The 18,105-nt window shown below is 44.1% G+C and overlaps 1 protein-coding gene across 2 annotated transcripts in view; it reads left to right on the top strand.

Moving 5' to 3' along the window:
* The window catches only part of SPTLC2 (serine palmitoyltransferase long chain base subunit 2), a 131,002-nt gene that overhangs the window by 15,840 nt on the left and 97,057 nt on the right, over positions 1-18,105 (top strand). For both annotated transcript variants that reach the window (XM_008057054.2, XM_021711826.1), the window contains exon 2: positions 9,715-9,909. In XM_008057054.2, the coding sequence (XP_008055245.1) occupies positions 9,715-9,909 (195 nt within the window). The remainder of the gene's footprint in view (positions 1-9,714; positions 9,910-18,105) is intronic.

Raw genomic sequence — 18,105 nt, forward strand, 5'->3', positions numbered from 1 at the left:
ATATACCACTCAAAACTGAATAGGGTTCATTTACTGGAAAAGTTATGACAGCAGTTCTTTGATTGCTGAAGAATATTGGGTAGTTCATATTGGACATGACATTTTTTTGTAATTCCAACTGTGCACCAGATGGGCAGGTTCTGTCTCCTGTAGCATGCGGCTGGGTGTGCTGATTTGCTTAAAGAAGTCATGCCTCTGTGATTTTGTATTCATATCAGAAATGTATGCTTTTGTTTCCCAATAATTACTTCACCATGATTGCACCATTATATAGTTACTCCCCATCCTTTCATGGGATTCTTGAAACGTTTACTCGGGATCATTCCTTCTAAGTTAGTTTACAGTGTAATTCCAAATTGCTTTTTGTTTTTTTTTCCCCAAGACTAAAGAGACAGAAGGTAACACATAATCCGGGGTTTTCTTTTGCTATAAAGGACATCATCAGGATGCTTGGCAAAATCTGAGAAGTATCATAACTACAACTGACTCAAAAATAGTTCAGGAAGGGAATTCATTCTCTCTCACTACCCCCACTAGATTACACATTTTTTTAACCAATTGAGAGCAGATCGCATCTGTGGGTTCTCTTTCCCTCTTTAGCACAGGGTTGTAAGCGTCTGATGGTTCCACAAGACTTGTGAAATATGCACCAGTCTCTCGCTCTAGGCTACCTCTTTTCTTTATCTTCTTAGGCAACTGCTTTTAATTTTAGCAGATTCTTTTGATGTTTACCTCTGTATTTTGTTGTTGTTGTTGTTGGAGTCTCACTCTGTCACCCAGACTGGAGTGCAGTGGCCGCTCCCGGCCACCGCAGCCTCCACCTGCTGGGCTCCGGCGATCCTTCCGCCTCAGCCTTCCAAGTAGCCGGAATTACAGGCATGCGCTACCACGCCCGGCTGATTTTTTGATTTATTGTAGAGATGAGGTCTCACTGCCCAGGCAGGTCTCAAACCCGCGGGCTCAGGCAATCCACTCACCTCAGCCTCCCAAAGGCACGGGATTACAGGCTGAGCCACCGAGCCCGGCTTACCTCTGTATTTCTAAGCAAGATACTTGTGTTGCTGCTTCTTGATTTTTCAGTACTGGACATTATTTATGGACTTATCTCTACTGGAAGAGAATCTTCCTAGGTGCAGATTCTTTTTGGAAAGTCTGTGGCAAGAAGTTTGATGTGATTGGAGCAGAGTCCTAGGGGGAGGAGGAAGAAGTAATGGAAACTTGAGGACCCGGAGACTTTGACTGGCGCCATGGTGGCACATGTAGATTGAGTTTTGATTCTGTTCAAAAGTTGAGACTTGAGATTTCATCTTGTATAGACAGTGGAGTTCTTTGAACAGGGAAGTGTCTTAATCATATTTATTTTGGGAGAAATATTGGAGTGCTGGGAGAGTCCTGGTGGCAGGGAGACCAAGGGAAGAAGAGTATTGCAATTGTCTACATAGGAAGAGGCATTGAGATTGTCTTTTAATTGAAGAGTAGAATGTGTGACTTAGGTGTACAGTTTGTGATTTTTTTCCCCTATATATACTGTTGCCCATACTCTCCCAAGATACAGCACATTTCCAGCCTCCTTAAAGTTTCCCTTGTGCCCACAGGAAGATCTTTAACTGAGGCATAGAAATTCATTACTAGGCCAGGTGCAGTGGCTCACGCCTCCAATCCTAGCACTTTGGGAGGCAGAGGTGAGAGGATTGCCTGAGCCCATGGGTTCGACACCAGCCTGGGAAACTTAGCAAGACCTCATTTCTACAATAAATCTAAAAATTAGCCAGGTGTGGTAGCACGCGTGCCTGTAGTTTCAGCTACTTGGAAGACTGGGGCAGAAGGATGGCCTGAGCCCAGCAGGTCATGGTTGCGGTGGCCAGCCTGGATGACAGAGTGAGACTCCAATTCAAAAAAAAAAAGAGGGCCAGGCTTGGTGGCTCAGTCTGTAATCCCAGCACTTTGGGAGACCGAGGTGAGTGGATTGCCTGAGCCCATGGGTTTGAGACCCGCCTGGGCAACTTGGTGAGACCTCATCTCTACAACAAATCAAAAATTAGCCAGGTGTGGTAGTGCGCGCCTGTGGTTCCAGCTACTTGGAAGGCTGAGGCGGAAGGATCGCCGGAGCCTAGCAGGTCGAGGCTGCGGTGGCCGGGAGCGGCCACTGCACTCCAGTCTGGGTGACAGTGAGACTCCAACTCAAAAAAAAAAAAAAAAGAAAAAGAAAGAAAGAAATTCATTACTAGCCAGGCTCAGTGACTCAGCCTGTAATCCCGCGCTTTGCGAGGCCGAGGTAAGTGGATTGCCTGAGGTAAGTGGATTGCCTGAGCCCGCGGGTTCGAGACCCGCCTGGGCAACTTGGCGAGACCTCATCTCTACAATAAATCAAAAAATTAGCCGGGCATGGTAGTGTGTGCCTGTAGTTCCAGCTACTTGGAAGGCTGAGGCGGAAGGATCGCCGGAGCCCAGCAGGTCGAGGCTGTGGTGGCCGGGAGTGGCCACTGCACTCCAGTCTGGACGACGGAGTGAGACTCCAACTCAAAAAAAAAAAAAGAAATTCATTACTAGTTCTAGGTGGAAGCCAGAAAATCAGGTGGAGCCAAAGATAACTCCAGACTTGGGAATTGGATGGTGATACTGTCGACCAATGGGTAGCACAGGCAGAGGGTCAGGCTTAATTGACAGAGGGATTAGGATGGTGAGATAAGGAGTTCAGCCTTAGTCTTGTTGAGTTTGAGATGCCCATGAGACGTCTAAGCGAAGCTATATTGGAGGCAGGTGTCTATATAAGTGTGGCGTTCTGGAAGGGAGTTTGGGATTGCCTTCTAGATTTGTGCACACTCATCAGCATGTCTATCCGAGAACTAATAAGTGGGTGAAAATTCACTAGGGTAAGATGCCAGACGAGGCAGGCGTGGTGACTCGAGCCTGTAATCTCAGCACTTTGGGAGGCAGAGGTGAGAGGATTTCCTGAGCCCAGGGGTTCGAGATCTGCCTGGGCGACATGGTGAGATCTCACCTCTACAATAAATAAAAAAAATTATCTGGGCATGGTGGTGTAGTTCCAGCTTCTTGGAAGAATCACTCAAACCCAGCAGGTTGAGGCTGAGGTGGCTGTGAGCGTGCCACTGCACGTTAGCCTGGACAACAGTGATACTCCGACCAAAAAAAGAAAGAAAACTGGTTTAGAAGGTTATAGGCAAGAAGTATGCCTTCTTCTCCATCCTACTCCCCACCCCAGTTTCTTGTGTCTTTCTTCTAGACAATTTTAGTCAAGTATAAATATATAGTATATAGGTTTCTCTTTTTTTTTTAAAGATGTGGAGTACAATTCAGGGTTAGGTATACATATGTTGATTATGCAGGTACCCTTGATGAGGTGTGCCCCTCCCTCCCCTAGCAGTTTCCCTCAACTGACAATCCCACCCCCCATCCCCTGGCAACTTCCCACTGCCAATCCCTTTCTTATAGTATTATGATAATTGTTCAAGGTCTGCTTATGAGTGAGGTTTATCTTTTGATTGTACTTTTCCATAGTTGCTTTGGTTAAGAGTGCCTTTTCAGCTACTTAATAATCATTGAATGACAGCCTTACAGGTTTGTGGATCTAATGGTTTGTTAGTTTGATTTTTAAATTTTTTTCCTCCTCTTGTCCCATAATTTATTTTGTGATGATGTGCTTATAGTCTTGGCTGGAAAAAAATTTCTTTTTTTTTTTTTTGGATTCTGTTGTGTATTTTTGAACTGTAAGAGAATGTTTCTTGGTAGTCACTGGAGATTTTAAATCTTCCCTTAATAATACTAACATAGTGTCACATTCTTGTCTGCTTAATATGAACAGACTGATACCTATTTATTTAACCTGGAGGGAGTGATATACTAATATTTTTCCTGATTACCTTGTTGATAGTATAACTCTCAAGTTCCAAGAACTGTAGGACCATTCAAGAACGCTTTTGGTGCATCCAGAATCTGAAATACACCATGAGTTTGTAGCCTGTGTTTTGTTTAGAGTTAACTTGCTCTCACTGACAATCCACTTGAGATGTCAGATCTGGGTTCCAGAAATGCCGTGATATTTATTGTTTAATCAGGGGATTTGTTTTTGAAAGAGCACAGAGCATGATGTATGTTTTCATTCATTTAATAAATATGTATTGAGCTTCTGTGAGGTGCCACTTTCTGTAATATCAACAGTAATAAAAGGAAATGTTATTAAGTGTTAATTTTTTATTGGCATTTAATAAGTACTACCCTGGGTGCTAGGTGTGCAATAATGAACAAAACAGGCCTGGTGATTTCTTCATACTATGCATGTATAAAATGATAATCCCATTACTATTGTTTGAATCATGTGAAAGATAAAATTTAGCATTGATCTTTAAAGGTGAGATAATTTTGTTCTCTCTGAATTCTGAGACTTTTCACCTATGAGAGGTTTGTCTATTGGCCTGTTCACCTGCCCCTGCATTATCAGTCGCTCCATTTATGACTGAAGCCACATTCAAAAATCACTTCATAGTTGAACCTCAATTCTTTTTTTTTTTTTTTGAGTTGGAGTCTCACTCTGTCGCCCAGACTGGAGTGCATGACCGCTCCCGGCCACCGCAACCTCGACCTGCTGGACTCCGGCGATCCTTCCGCCTCAGCCTTCCAAGTAGCCGGAATTACAGGCATGTGCTACCATGCCCTGCTGATTTTTTGATTTATTGTAGAGATGAGGTTTCGCCAAGTTGCCCAGGCGGGTCTTGAACCCGCGGGCTCAGGCAATCCACTCACCTCAGCCTCCCAAGGTGCGGGATTACAGGCTGAGCCACTGAGCCCAGCCTGAACCTCCATTCTTTAAGATACACTTAATTTTAAATAAGGATTTGATAGAATCACACACTACTTAATAATGTGTTAACTTCCTTCTTCCTAGATAGTCCAGCCTACAGTATGAATTTACTTGGTCCTCTCATTTGGGTGTGTCTGACGTCAAGGCATATTTTTTTTTTTTTTGAGTTGGAGTCTCACTCTGTCGCCCAGACTGGAGTGCATGACCGCTCCCGGCCACCGCAACCTCGACCTGCTGGACTCCGGCGATCCTTCCGCCTCAGCCTTCCAAGTAGCCGGAATTACAGGCATGTGCTACCATGCCCTGCTGATTTTTTGATTTATTGTAGAGATGAGGTTTCGCCAAGTTGCCCAGGCGGGTCTTGAACCCGCGGGCTCAGGCAATCCACTCACCTCAGCCTCCCAAGGTGCGGGATTACAGGCTGAGCCACTGAGCCCAGCCTGAACCTCCATTCTTTAAGATACACTTAATTTTAAATAAGGATTTGATAGAATCACACACTACTTAATAATGTGTTAACTTCCTTCTTCCTAGATAGTCCAGCCTACAGTATGAATTTACTTGGTCCTCTCATTTGGGTGTGTCTGACGTCAAGGCATATTTTTTTTTTTTTTGAGTTGGAGTCTCACTCTGTCGCCCAGACTGGAGTGCATGACCGCTCCCGGCCACCGCAACCTCGACCTGCTGGACTCCGGCGATCCTTCCGCCTCAGCCTTCCAAGTAGCCGGAATTACAGGCATGTGCTACCATGCCCTGCTGATTTTTTGATTTATTGTAGAGATGAGGTTTCGCCAAGTTGCCCAGGCGGGTCTTGAACCCGCGGGCTCAGGCAATCCACTCACCTCAGCCTCCCAAGGTGCGGGATTACAGGCTGAGCCACTGAGCCCAGCCTGAACCTCCATTCTTTAAGATACACTTAATTTTAAATAAGGATTTGATAGAATCACACACTACTTAATAATGTGTTAACTTCCTTCTTCCTAGATAGTCCAGCCTACAGTATGAATTTACTTGGTCCTCTCATTTGGGTGTGTCTGACGTCAAGGCATATTTTTTTTTTTTTTGAGTTGGAGTCTCACTCTGTCGCCCAGACTGGAGTGCATGACCGCTCCCGGCCACCGCAACCTCGACCTGCTGGACTCCGGCGATCCTTCCGCCTCAGCCTTCCAAGTAGCCGGAATTACAGGCATGTGCTACCATGCCCTGCTGATTTTTTGATTTATTGTAGAGATGAGGTCTCACTGCCCAGGCGGGTCTTGAACCCGCGGGCTCAGGCCATCCACTCACCTCAGCCTCCCAAAGGCGCAGGATTATAGGCTGAGCCACCGAGCCCGGCTAAGGCATATCTTTTTAATAGAGATCCGCCCACAGCATTCTTGACCTGTAAATTGGCTGCACAGTAGCTGGAGTCTGTGGGGCTCTGTCATTTTCCTGCCTTTTAATGATATGTACAATTGAGAGTAAATAGTTTACATAATTTCATAGTTAAGGAGAGTTTGGCACTGATACTAAACACAGTGTTGGTAAGGCGAAGTACTTTCAGATATGGTTTTTTAAAGAGATGAGCAGACTTATTTCTCTTGCCATTTATTTATTTATTTAGAGTCATCTCACTCTGTCATCCTTTCTGGAGTGCAGTGGCACGCTCACAGCCACCACAGCCTTGACCTGCTGGGCTCAGGCGATCCTTGTACTGCAGCCTTCCAAGTAGCTGGAACTGTAGGTGCACACCACCACAGCCGGCTAATTTTTTGATTTGTTGTAGAGATGAGATCTCGCCAAGTTGCCCAGGCTGGTCTCGAATCCTTAGGCTCAAGGAATCCTCTGCCTCCACCTCCCAAAGTGTTGGAATTCTAGGCGTGAGCTACCGTGCTCGGTTCTTGTTTTTTAAACTGCTTTTTATTTTTCTCTGGCAAGCTGAATAGCTTTTTTTTTGAATTGGAGTCTCACTCTGTCACCCAGACTGGCCACCACAGCCTCGACCTGCTGGGGCTCCGGCGATCCTTCCGCCTCAGCCTTCCAAGTAGCTGGAATTACAGGCGTGCACTACCACATCCGGCTAATTAATAGCTTTTTAATATTATGTTGTTAAATTTTTTTTTTTTTTGAGTTGGAGTCTCACTCTGTCACCCAGACTGGAGTGCAGTGGTCGCTCCCGGCCACTGCAGCCTTGACCTGCTGGGCTCCGGTGATCCTTCCACCTCAGCCTTCTGATTAGTCGGAATTACAGGCATGCCGCCCGGCTGATTTTTTGATTTATTGTAGAGATGAGGTCTCACTGCCCAGGCGGGTCTCGAACCCGTGGGCTCAGGCAATCCACTCACCTCAGCCTCCCAAAGGCGCGGATTACAGGCTGAGCCACCGAGCCCGGCATGTTGTTAACTTTTAAACAATTAAAAAAATTTTCCGATATTGGCTTATTTCTAGCTATTCTCTTCTAAACCCGTTGCAACCTTACCCCTGTATTCAAGTTTCTGTTTTGAATATTAACACGAACTCCCACCCCTTGGTAGAAGAGATGGAAAGACCTAAAGCAGTTTTATAAATAGTTTCCAGAAGTACTTATTTAGGTCATCAAGTTGAATCAGCACCAGCAGATCTTATCCATATGTCATGCCTGCCTGAATGCCTTTCTTTTGTCTTTCCAAACTGTTCCAACTGACAACCTTCAAGCAACTTTCCAAAGTGGCATCGCCAGAGTACGATATTCTAAAATATCTTTAGCCCTTGGATATATATAGCAATTTGTATAGTTAATGTAAATTTTCATTAATTTGCTTTCATGTGTTTCTATCATATCTCTAATTAGGTTGCCTGAGAGGGCAAGGAGGGATCTCTTAATTCTTTGGGACTTTTCATAACTCTAATATAAGGCGAAATTGACAACATGTGCCTAGTCATTTATGGTGGACGATGCCCACAGCTGTTATTCCAAAGTTCAGATTAAAGTTAACACACAAACTTCCTGTCTAGTGAGTTTCTTTTGTAAAACAAAGTTTCGTTAAAGTTGACCAAAAAGTGAATAGTTTTAATCTATGATATCAAAAGTAAAGTAGCTTGGTTTTTGTATCTTAAAATCCAAATATCCCAAAGGTTAAAAGAAGGGATAGTTATGCAGTGTTTGGAAGTAGATGCTTAGTTCAAGATGAAGGGGGACAGATGAATTCATGACAGTTACTCATCCTTCTCACCATTTCTCTCTGTGTTCCAATTCACTTTCTACTTTTATACGATGCTGGGCCATACTTCTATAAGCATCTTACTTTTTTGCATAATTTATTTGTGTTGTCACTAGCAACAAAGGGTAAGATGAGTCACATGTTTCTACAGAGGCCAAGTACTATTATTTGGAATTATTTGGAATACTGTGACTGGGTAGCTTTAATAATGTGTGGCAGTAAAACATTTGCAAATATTGCTAGGTGCCGTGGCGCTTGCATGGAGTCCCAACTGCTCAGGAGGCTGAGGTGGGAGGTTGAGATAGGAGGGTGGCTCGAGCCCAGGAGTTCAGGCTGTAGTGAACTATGCTCTCATCACCACACTCCAGCCTGGGTGACAGAATGAGACCTTGCCTCCAAAAAACAAAACAAAACAAAAACCCATTTACAAATATTATACATACTAAAACTGAATTTACTTTTAAACTTTTTTTTTTTGAGTTAGAGTCTCACTCTGTCACCCAGGCTGGAGTGCAGTGGCATGCTCATGGCTACCGCAGCCTCAACCTGCTGGCTCAGGTGATCCTTCCACCTCAGCCTTCCAAGTAGCTGGAAATACAGACACACACCACCATACCTGACTAATTTTATTTATTTATTTATTGTAGAGACGAGGTCTCACCAAGTTGCTCAGGCTGGTCTCGATCTCCTGGACTCAGGCAATCCTCTTGCCTCCACCTCCCAAAAGTGCTGGGATACCCGCTTGAGCCACTGTGCCTGGCCTACTTTTAAACTTTTGACCACTTTATTTGTAAGCTAATATAGTATTTTCCAGGATAAATTTTCTCTTTGTTGATTGATTTCTCTCTCTCTCTCTCTCTCTCTCTCTCTCTCTCTCTCTCTCTCTCTCTCTGTGTGTGTGTGTGTGTGTGTGTATTTATATATGCTTTTTTTTTTTTTTAAGACAGCGTCTTGCTCTACCACCAGTGCCCAGCTACATTTTTATTGTCTTGTAGGGTTAGGGTCTCACCCTGTTACCTAGACTGATCTCCCAGCCTCAAGTGATCCCCCTGCCTTGGCCTTCTACATTGCTGGGATTACTGTCATGAGCCACTGCACCCAGCCCTGATTTATATTTTTTTGTTTTCCTTATTACAACAAAGGAAATTATGCATTGTCCAATCATAATATTTTAGGAACTGTTTCAGAAAATTAAATAATGATAAGAATCAGTGCTAGGCATTGTTCTTAGGCAGCCCTTCTCACTCCCCTTTTTTTTTTTTTGAGTTGGAGTCTCACTCTGTCACCCAGACTGGAGTGCAGTAGCACGCTCCCAGCCACCGCATCCTTGACCTGCTGGGTCCAGCGATACTCTGCCTCAGCCTTCCAAGTAGCTGGAACTACACGCGCGCGCTACCACGTCCGGCTAATTTTTGATTTATTGTAGAGATGAGGTCTCACCAAGTTGCCCAGGCGGGTCTCGAACCCGCGGGCTCAGGCAATTCACTCACCTCAGCCTCCCAAAGTGCTGGGATTACAGGCTGAGCCACTGAGCCCAGCTTTTTTTTAACTGTTCATCTGAAAAGAAGTATGCCTTGCTTGGATTGTAGGGTTTCATTTGACTATTACTTACAAAATTCTTGAGGTATAATTCTGCAGATCTCTGAGGACTCAGATTTTAAGCAGAAACCTTTTTCTTACTGTGTTCAAAATAAATATTTTCATCCTCTCTTTTAGATCCATCATGTTACACAAAATGGAGGATTGTATAAAAGACCATTTAATGAAGCTTTTGAAGAAACTCCTATGCTGGTTGCTGTGCTCACATATGTGGGATATGGTGTACTCACCCTCTTTGGATATCTTCGTGATTTCTTAAGGCATTGGAGAATTGAGAAGTGTCACCATGCAACAGAAAGAGAAGAACAAAAGGTAATTGTTAGGCAGTCTTTGATTCTGTAAATAGAAGCCCTTTATAGAAATCTTAGTATTTCTGAACAAAATTGTTCCCTTAGAAATTTGGGTACACATTAAGATAAGAATATTCCAGCTGCAGTTAAATGAAAACTTTCCACAAAGAAAGCTGAAAATAAGATTAAAGTCATGGAGAAATCAAAGCATTTAATGTTTTAAATTTAATCACTGTAAGAACCTAGTGAGGTAGGCATCACTATCCCTAGTTTGTGGATTAAAAAGCTAACATTCACAAGCTAAGTAATGCTTTCTAAGATGCCTAGTGCCAGGGCTGGTATGTGGGCACGGGACCGTGACAAGCCAAGAGCTGTGCTGAAGCCCACACTTCATACTGTATCCTGAGTTGTGTTTTCAATTTTCTGAAAAGATTGTGCTCTTTAGAACTGATGACGTGTTTTCTCTAGATGTATTACATATAGTTGTCAGGTTCACAGATGAGCTCCTATTTCCAAACAAACAAGGCCTGAAACTGAATGTGGCCACGTGATTGTTGACAGGAGAAAGCAGTCTTGTTTTAGTAACAGAGAGCTGAGGTGCTCACGTCCTCTCTGGGAGGAGGGACTCATTCACTGTGCTTGGCTTTTCTCTATATTCATTTGTGCTGTTGGGGTTTTTCCTTTTTTGTTGTTTTTAAACTTGTCACTGACTTGAAGCTCACCTCTGGAGTTTTACACATTACATACGTATTACCTATTCTCAATAAATAAGTACAATTAGGGCAAAAAATGCCTGGTTTTATTAAAAAGAAAACCTGTTTGTTCTTGATACGGAACATAGGGAGAGGCCATTCTGGAGAATACCCCAGAGAAAGCGCCAGGTTGGAGAAGCACTGAAGATGTGGGGCTTTTGCATTGTTGTCCATCATACTTCTCACCTTTATGGTGCCTTAGAGGAAGAAAACGTGTGGGTGAGAAGGGCATCACTGAGAGGAGCCAGTGGACACGGTCTGTATAAGAAGCTTCAGGAAATGGGTGGCGGTCTCATGGTATGAAGGGGAAGAGTGCACCAGGAAAATGTGGGAGAGAAAGAACCTTGTTAGCTGCGGGGAAGACAGAACCACTCAGGATGGGTTTGGCCTGAAAGACTGGCTCCTAGGGAAGGCAGTGCAGTCCTCCTCTCCCCCCTGTCATCCTGTGCCCACATCCCAGTGTGGGCAGCATGCGGTGGCCATTCTGCTCATTACCCTTAATGCCCAAAAGCTAATTTCATTAAGAAGGGAGACAAGGTCTCACTGTACCCCAGGCTGGAGTGCAGTCATCCTGGCTCACCACAGCCTTGACCTCCTGTGCTCAGGTCATCCTTCTGCCTCAGCCTCTTGAGTAGCTGGGACTATAGGTGAGCACCGCCATGCCTGGCTAATTTTTGTATTTTTTTTGTAGAGATGAGGTCTCACTATGTTGCCCAGCCTGGTCTCAAACTCCTGGGCTTAAGCAGTCCTCCTGCCTCAGCTTCTCAGAGTGCCGGGATTACAGATGTGAGCTATTGCGCACGGCCAAGAAGGTATTTTTTTGAATACCGAATGCAGGCAAAGCCCTACATCCAGAACTTGGTCCAGAAGGCCAAACTAGTTTTCATCATTGCAAACATATTTAACCAATTCTTTTGATTCTCCTTCTATTCTGTGCCTGAGTGTGTCCACCTGGAGTTCATTCTCAGTATGCTGATTTCAGACACCTCTCAGTTACTACTTGCCATGCACTTACCCTGTTGTACAGGGTTGCAGTTACTTGTTCACAGGCCTGGATCCTCCTACTAGACTGCGTTGATGGCAGTTGTGACTGATGGTAGCTCAAGTTTTACTTATATATTCATGCTAAAAACTCTGTATCCACAAGGCCCTCTCATGCCTACCTATCACATAGTATAAACTTAACTCATTCGCGACCACTGTCATGAATTCACATCATTCCAAATTCTGTTCTTGGTTGCCGCTGATGTGATTTACCTCATCGTGAAAGACTGTCTTTAAGGGTTTATAATCTGAATAAAAATACAAAGTATGGAATGCTAGTCAGAGTGGTGTCTGAGGCAAATACTGGATATATCTGCAACTTTCAACAGTGTTGTTAAAAAGGTGACAATTTAGAAAAGACCATCTTGCTTGTGTTTAACAATAGAAGTTTGTGGCAACCAGCTTCTGATTTTTTTTTATTTTCACCTGCTCTCAGTAAAGTGAAAATTTGCCTATCACAAATGTGTTAATAATTGACATGTAGGTCTGGGGGTGGGAGAAGTGCTGATTGTGGTGTCACAAAGGCATGAGGAAAGTTTGGAAGAACCAGAAATGTGACTATATGAGAAATTGTGTTTTGAAAGTTGTGCTAAGGAGTTTGGCAGGTAGTGAAGAGCCTGGGGCAGGTTTTTTTTTTTCTTTTTTCTTTATGGGGTCTCACTATGTTGCCTAGGCTAGCTGGGGCAGTTTTTTGGGGTTTTTTTGAGTTGGAGTCTCACTCTGTCGCCTAGACTGGAGTGCAGTGGCCACTCCCGGCCACCATAGCCTCGACCTGCTGGGCTCCGGCGGCTCCGGCGATCCTTCCGCCTCAGCCTCCCAAGTAGCTGGAACTAGGCACGTGCTACCACACCCGGCTAATTTTTTGATTTATTGTAGAGATGAGGTCTTGCCAAGTTGCCCAGGCCGGTCTTGAACCCGCGGGCTCAGGCAACCCACTCACCTCAGCCTCCCAAAGCTCAGGATTACAGGCTGAGCCACCGAGCCTGGCTGCCAGATTTTATTCTTACGTAGTTCTAATTTTGTTGTGGAAACAAGCACTTCAAATGTATGGGCCTTTGCAAAATCATTATTGAATTATGCGAAGTTGTAGAACCAAATCATATTGAATTATGTGAAGATGTAGAACCAAAAAGTAATCTGAATAAAATGGAGTTCATCAGGAAATGACCCTGTGCTTCTCGGAGGAAGTAGGAGGAGGAGGCATGTATTATCCAGGAGGACATTTGTCTTCACACTTTGTGGAGAGGATTGTACTAAGCAACTCAAGTACATGTCAGTGGGATGTTCACAGTAGATAGCACTAGCAGTTAAAACCGCAACTTCTGACATTTTCTTATACAAATCCAGCTTTTAGAGGGAAAGGAAGGGCCATTCAGCCTTGTGCTGGATCCTGTTTGTTTTCTGATGCTGGGTTAGGGGTGGCGAAAGGGAAGGTAGGTTAAGTATTAAACTGGATGCAGGTGAGGGAAAGTGCTTGCCTTGGGGTCATGAAATGCAAATGAAGTGTTGCTGCTTTCTCATTTCACTAAGCCAGTGATATCCATAACCACATCCTGGTTTTCTTCCTCATTCCATTGTGAAAGAGAGTCCTATTAACTGTGTTGTTCTTCCTTGTGGGGAAGTGCCATGTGTTGCTTTGGGTGGAACTGATCACATGGACACACCAATGAAGATGAATTACCCAGAGCTTGTTCTGTTTTATGTCAGTTGCTTGAAATTCTTGGAATTCTTTACCCCTAGATCCTTGGTTTGGGATGAGGATGTTGTTATTCCCAGTCTGTGGTTTATTTTTTATGTGAGGTGAGGCTAGGAGTTCAGAAACATGTGCATGATAGATATAGCAAAAGCTGGAATTAATAAAAATGTTCTAATATCCAGATAGGAAATACCTAGAAACCTAAGGAGTAAATTATGGTAGATAGTTACCACACACTACACTGGAACATTCTGCCCTACAGCATGTTTGTGATCAGATATTCAAAAACAGGAGGGAGCCGGGCTCAGTGGCTCAGCCTGTAATCCCACGCTTTGGGAGGCTGAGGTCAGTGGATTGCCTGAGCCCGCGGCTTCGAGACCCGCCTGGGCAACTTGGCGAGACCTCATCTCTACAATAAATCAAAAACTAGCTGGGCGTGGTAGCGCATGCCTGTAATTCCAGCTACTTGGAAGGCTGAGGCGGAAGGATCACCAGAGCCCAGCAGGTCGAGGCTGAGGTGGCCGGGAGTGGCCACTGCACTCCAGTCTGGGCGACAGAGTGAGACTCCAACTCAAAAAAACAAAAACAAAAACAAAACACAGGAGAGGTAGGACTCTGGTAGGGGACATTATGTGTCCACATCCTGGTATGTTTAATTTTCAGGATACAGAAGGAAGAAATCAATTGAAACATATTAATAGGCATTCCTGGAAGGATTCTATTCTTTTTTTTGAGTTGGAATCTTACTCTGTTGCCCAGATGGAGTGCAGTGGCTGCTCCTGGCCACCGCAGCCTCAACCTGCCTGGCTCCGGTGATCCTTCCGCCTCAGCCTTCCAAGTAGCTGGAAATACAGGTGCACGCTACCACCCCTGGCTAATTTTTTGATTTATTGTAGAGATGAGGCCTCACCAAGTTGCCCAGGCGGGTCTCGAACTCGCAGACTCAGGCAATCCACTGACCTCAGCCTCCTAAGGCGCGGGATTACAGGCTGAGCCACTGAGCCCAGCTTAGGATTCTATTCTTAACCTCCTTGAAAAAGTAACTTACCAATTATATCCTGGAACGGTCATTTTAGCAGTGTCTTAGGAAACTATCAGTGTAGTGTAGTTAGTTGCCTGGTGAATGAAGCTAGGGGACTGATCATCTGGTTTGTCTTCTCTAATTCTATGGAATTATGCCTGAGCCCGTAGGTTCGAGACCCGCCTGGGCAACTTGGTGAGACCTCATTTCTACAATAAGTCAAAAAATTATCTCACTGCACATTTAAAAGGATCACCACTTTCCACTGTTTTGTGTTTGGTGTTGGGCTCAGGACAGCAGCCTCTTTTTTTTTAACGGCTTTATGGAGATATAATTTACATGCCATCAAGGTCACCTGTTTAAAGTGTACAATACAATGGGTTTCACAAAGCTGTGCAGCCAGCACCACATCTAATTTCATGTTATTTTCATCTTCTGAAAGAGAAGTCCCGTGCCCCCTAGTCACTCCCTCCTCACCAGCCCTTCCCACACTAGGCAGCCACGAGTCTGTTGCTGTAGATTTACTTATTCTGGACATTACACATAAATGGAATCGGACATGTGTGGTCTTTTGTGTCTGGCTCCTCTCTTGTCTCATGTGGTGTGTTTCTGAGGTTCATCGTGTGGTAGTATGTGTCAGAACTTCATTCCTTCTTATTGCTGAATATCATCCCATCCCATGCGTTTTCTGTCACCTGTGGGGCTTTTTGTTCCGGGCAACGGTGGAGCTTTGTCAGCAAGCTTTGTCTTTTGAATCTTTAGTCTTCAATTTCTTTATTCAGATTTTCTTTGCATTCAGCGATTTGGAGCTGTTTTTTATTATTAGCTGTAAATGTAAAAGTTTGAATAACGGGCATCTTGACTGATGTTCTACGTTATTCCAAGTTTAAATTGAATACTGTTGGAATGTTTAACTGGTATTTTAGAAATGTCTATCAAAATGAAAAAATAAAGACTATACTTTCAGGGATCATTTCTATAGTTTGTTACTAGAGAAGTTTCTCTGATCGTGTAGAGCACCGAAAACCACGAGGAGGAGATGGAGCATTCTCTCCTGAGCGTGAAACAGACATTTGGTGTTGCTTTTTTGCGATCTTCATTTGTCATTGATGATCGTTCCTGCTTTCCTTTTAGGAAGCAGGAGGGAGAGTATGCTGAGTGGTAAAAAAAAAAAAAAAAGAAGAAAAAGAAAAAATAAAGTTAAAAAGTAATAATAGAATTGATGGATTCCTGAGACTACCCATAAGCCCTCAGCAACTCTTAGATCCCAATTTAAGAAACCATGGTAAAATTTCCTTAGATTTTAAGCTATATTTTGGCTTTATGTATGTTTTGGCAACTTTGGTAGTAAATAACTGAAAATGTACAAATGTGATGAATTCTCTGTGAACCAGACACTCAGTAGAGCTTGTCAGAGGTGACATGGGTGCCTGGCCAGCTCTTGTGTCATGCTCATCTGGTGTTGACCATTATTAGGGTGGCAGTGACTTGGCACCTGCAACAGTTTGTCTTCCTCTGCTGATCATCCCCAAAGGCACAGACCTGTGTTGCTTCTTTCATTTTACGAAAAGCCTTTTCTTGACTTCACTTTCTTTTCTGTCTACTGCTCCACTCTTCCTTTCTTTTTGTTCCTTTCTGTTTTCAGAGACAGGGTCTTGCCCTGTCACCCAGGCTAGAGAGCAGTGGTGCGATCATAGTTCACTGCATCCTCAAACTCCTGGGCTCAAATGATCCTCCCACCTCAGCCTCCTGAGAAGCTGGGACTACAGGCGTATACCCCCACGCCTAATTTTTATTTTTTGGAAGTAGGCAGGGTTTTGCTTTGTTGCCCAGACTAGGCTCAAACTCCCAGCCTCAAACAATCCCCCTGCCTTGGCCTCCCAATGTGCTGGGATTACAGGCATGAGCGACCACACCTGCCAGTTCAGCCACTTCTTATCAACCTTCATTAGCACCCAGACACCATCTCCTGCTGCCTGGCCCATGCTCATCTGCCCGACATCACTGGCCTCCTTGCAGTTCCTTGAACACTCTGGGCACATCCTGTCTCCCTGCCTTGCACTTGCTGCTGCTTCTGCCGGGAAAGCCGTTCCTCAGGACATCCCCTGGGTACTTCCCTCCCTTCCCTTTAGTCCTCTCTTCTCCCCGGGCTGCCCTGGCCACACTGCAGATGACACCACCTTATCCTTCCCCCTCTGTGCTTGCTTTTGTTTCCTTAAGCATTTCCCACTTTCTGACATACTTACAGTTTATACATTTATCATGTAATACAGAGTGTGTGGATGCCAGGAGGGCAGAGATTGTTATTTTTTGTTCCTGCTTATACCTACTGCCTGGAAGAGAGCTTGGCACATGTTAGACACAGTTAATGTCTAAGATAAGAATGACATTGTGTGGTGGCAACAGTAACAGTGAAAAGTCTGTTGAAGGGGTGTGTGTATACATATAGGTACATACAAACACGCAGATGACTCCGTTTAGATCTAGGGAAAACAAGTGTCTTTAGTCTTTAAATCTCATTTATGCCTTCATGGACAACATAGAAACAGCAAGGAAGTAACTTCCTCCCTTTAACATGAAAAACAGGAACAGATAGTAGTATGACCTATATGAGCAATAAGGAAAGGTCTTAACTGACTGTGGTTCCAAGGTTTTAAAGTCAACAATCTAGTAACCTTTCATAGGCTATTTCACCTACTTTTTTCATTAAATAGAGTTAAAGGCCCAGCACCGTGGCTCACACCTGTAATCCTAGCGCTATGGGAGGACAAGGTGGGAGAATTGTTTGGGTCCAGGAGTTTGAGACCAGCCTGGACAACATAGCGAGACCTTGTCTCTACAAAAAAAATAAAAGAATTAGCCAGGCATAGTGGTATATGCCTGTAGTCTCAGTTATTCGGGAAGCTGAGGCAGGAGGATTGCCTGAGCCTAGGAGGTTGAGGCTGTGGTGAGCCATGATCATGCTACTACACTCTAGCTTGGGCAACAGAGTGACCCCGAGTCAAAAAAGAGGTAAAGACAGAATTGTTGGTTTATCAGGTACATACTTCTAGCTGTATAATGCTTTTAATCGCAGGATGACACCATTTTCAGTACTCCCTTGGGTGGAAAGTATTTGGAATGTTTTAATTTTGGGTTTAAGTTTGAGATAATTTTGTCATGTTCCCATTACTTCTAGATCTATGTTATGAGGTTATTTCCTTCTTTAGTAGAAAAGGCATTGCTTAAATAAAAATTCAGAACACTATGAACTTTTTTTACTGACCTGTTGTTGGCATGCAATATTATGCTTGCATGTTTATTATTATCAAATGTCTTGAAATCTTTCAGCAGTACTATAGTACCAGCAAATAGAATTAGCGTGCTTTAACTTTTTTTTTTTTTTTTTGTGAGTTGGGGTTTCACTCCATCGCTCAGGCTGGAGTTTAGTGGCATGCTCACAGCCACCCCAGCGTCGTCCTGCTGGGCTTAGGTGATCTTTCCACCTCAGCCTTTCAAGTATTCAGAATTACAGGCATGCACTACCATGCCCAGCAAATTTTTTGATTTATTGTAGAAATGAGGTCTTCCCAAGTTGCCCAGGCTGTTCTCGAACCCATGGGCTCAGGCAATCTCCTCACCTCTGCCTCCCAAAGTGCTGAGATTACAGGCTTGGGTCACCATGTCTGAGCTGTTTTAATTTTTTTTTTTTTTTTTTGTTGGGGT

The sequence above is a fragment of the Carlito syrichta genome, unplaced genomic scaffold, assembly GCF_000164805.1.
Source record: "Carlito syrichta isolate Samal-C Ts95f unplaced genomic scaffold, Tarsius_syrichta-2.0.1 Scaffold302712, whole genome shotgun sequence".
Classification (NCBI taxonomy): Eukaryota; Metazoa; Chordata; class Mammalia; order Primates; family Tarsiidae; genus Carlito; species Carlito syrichta.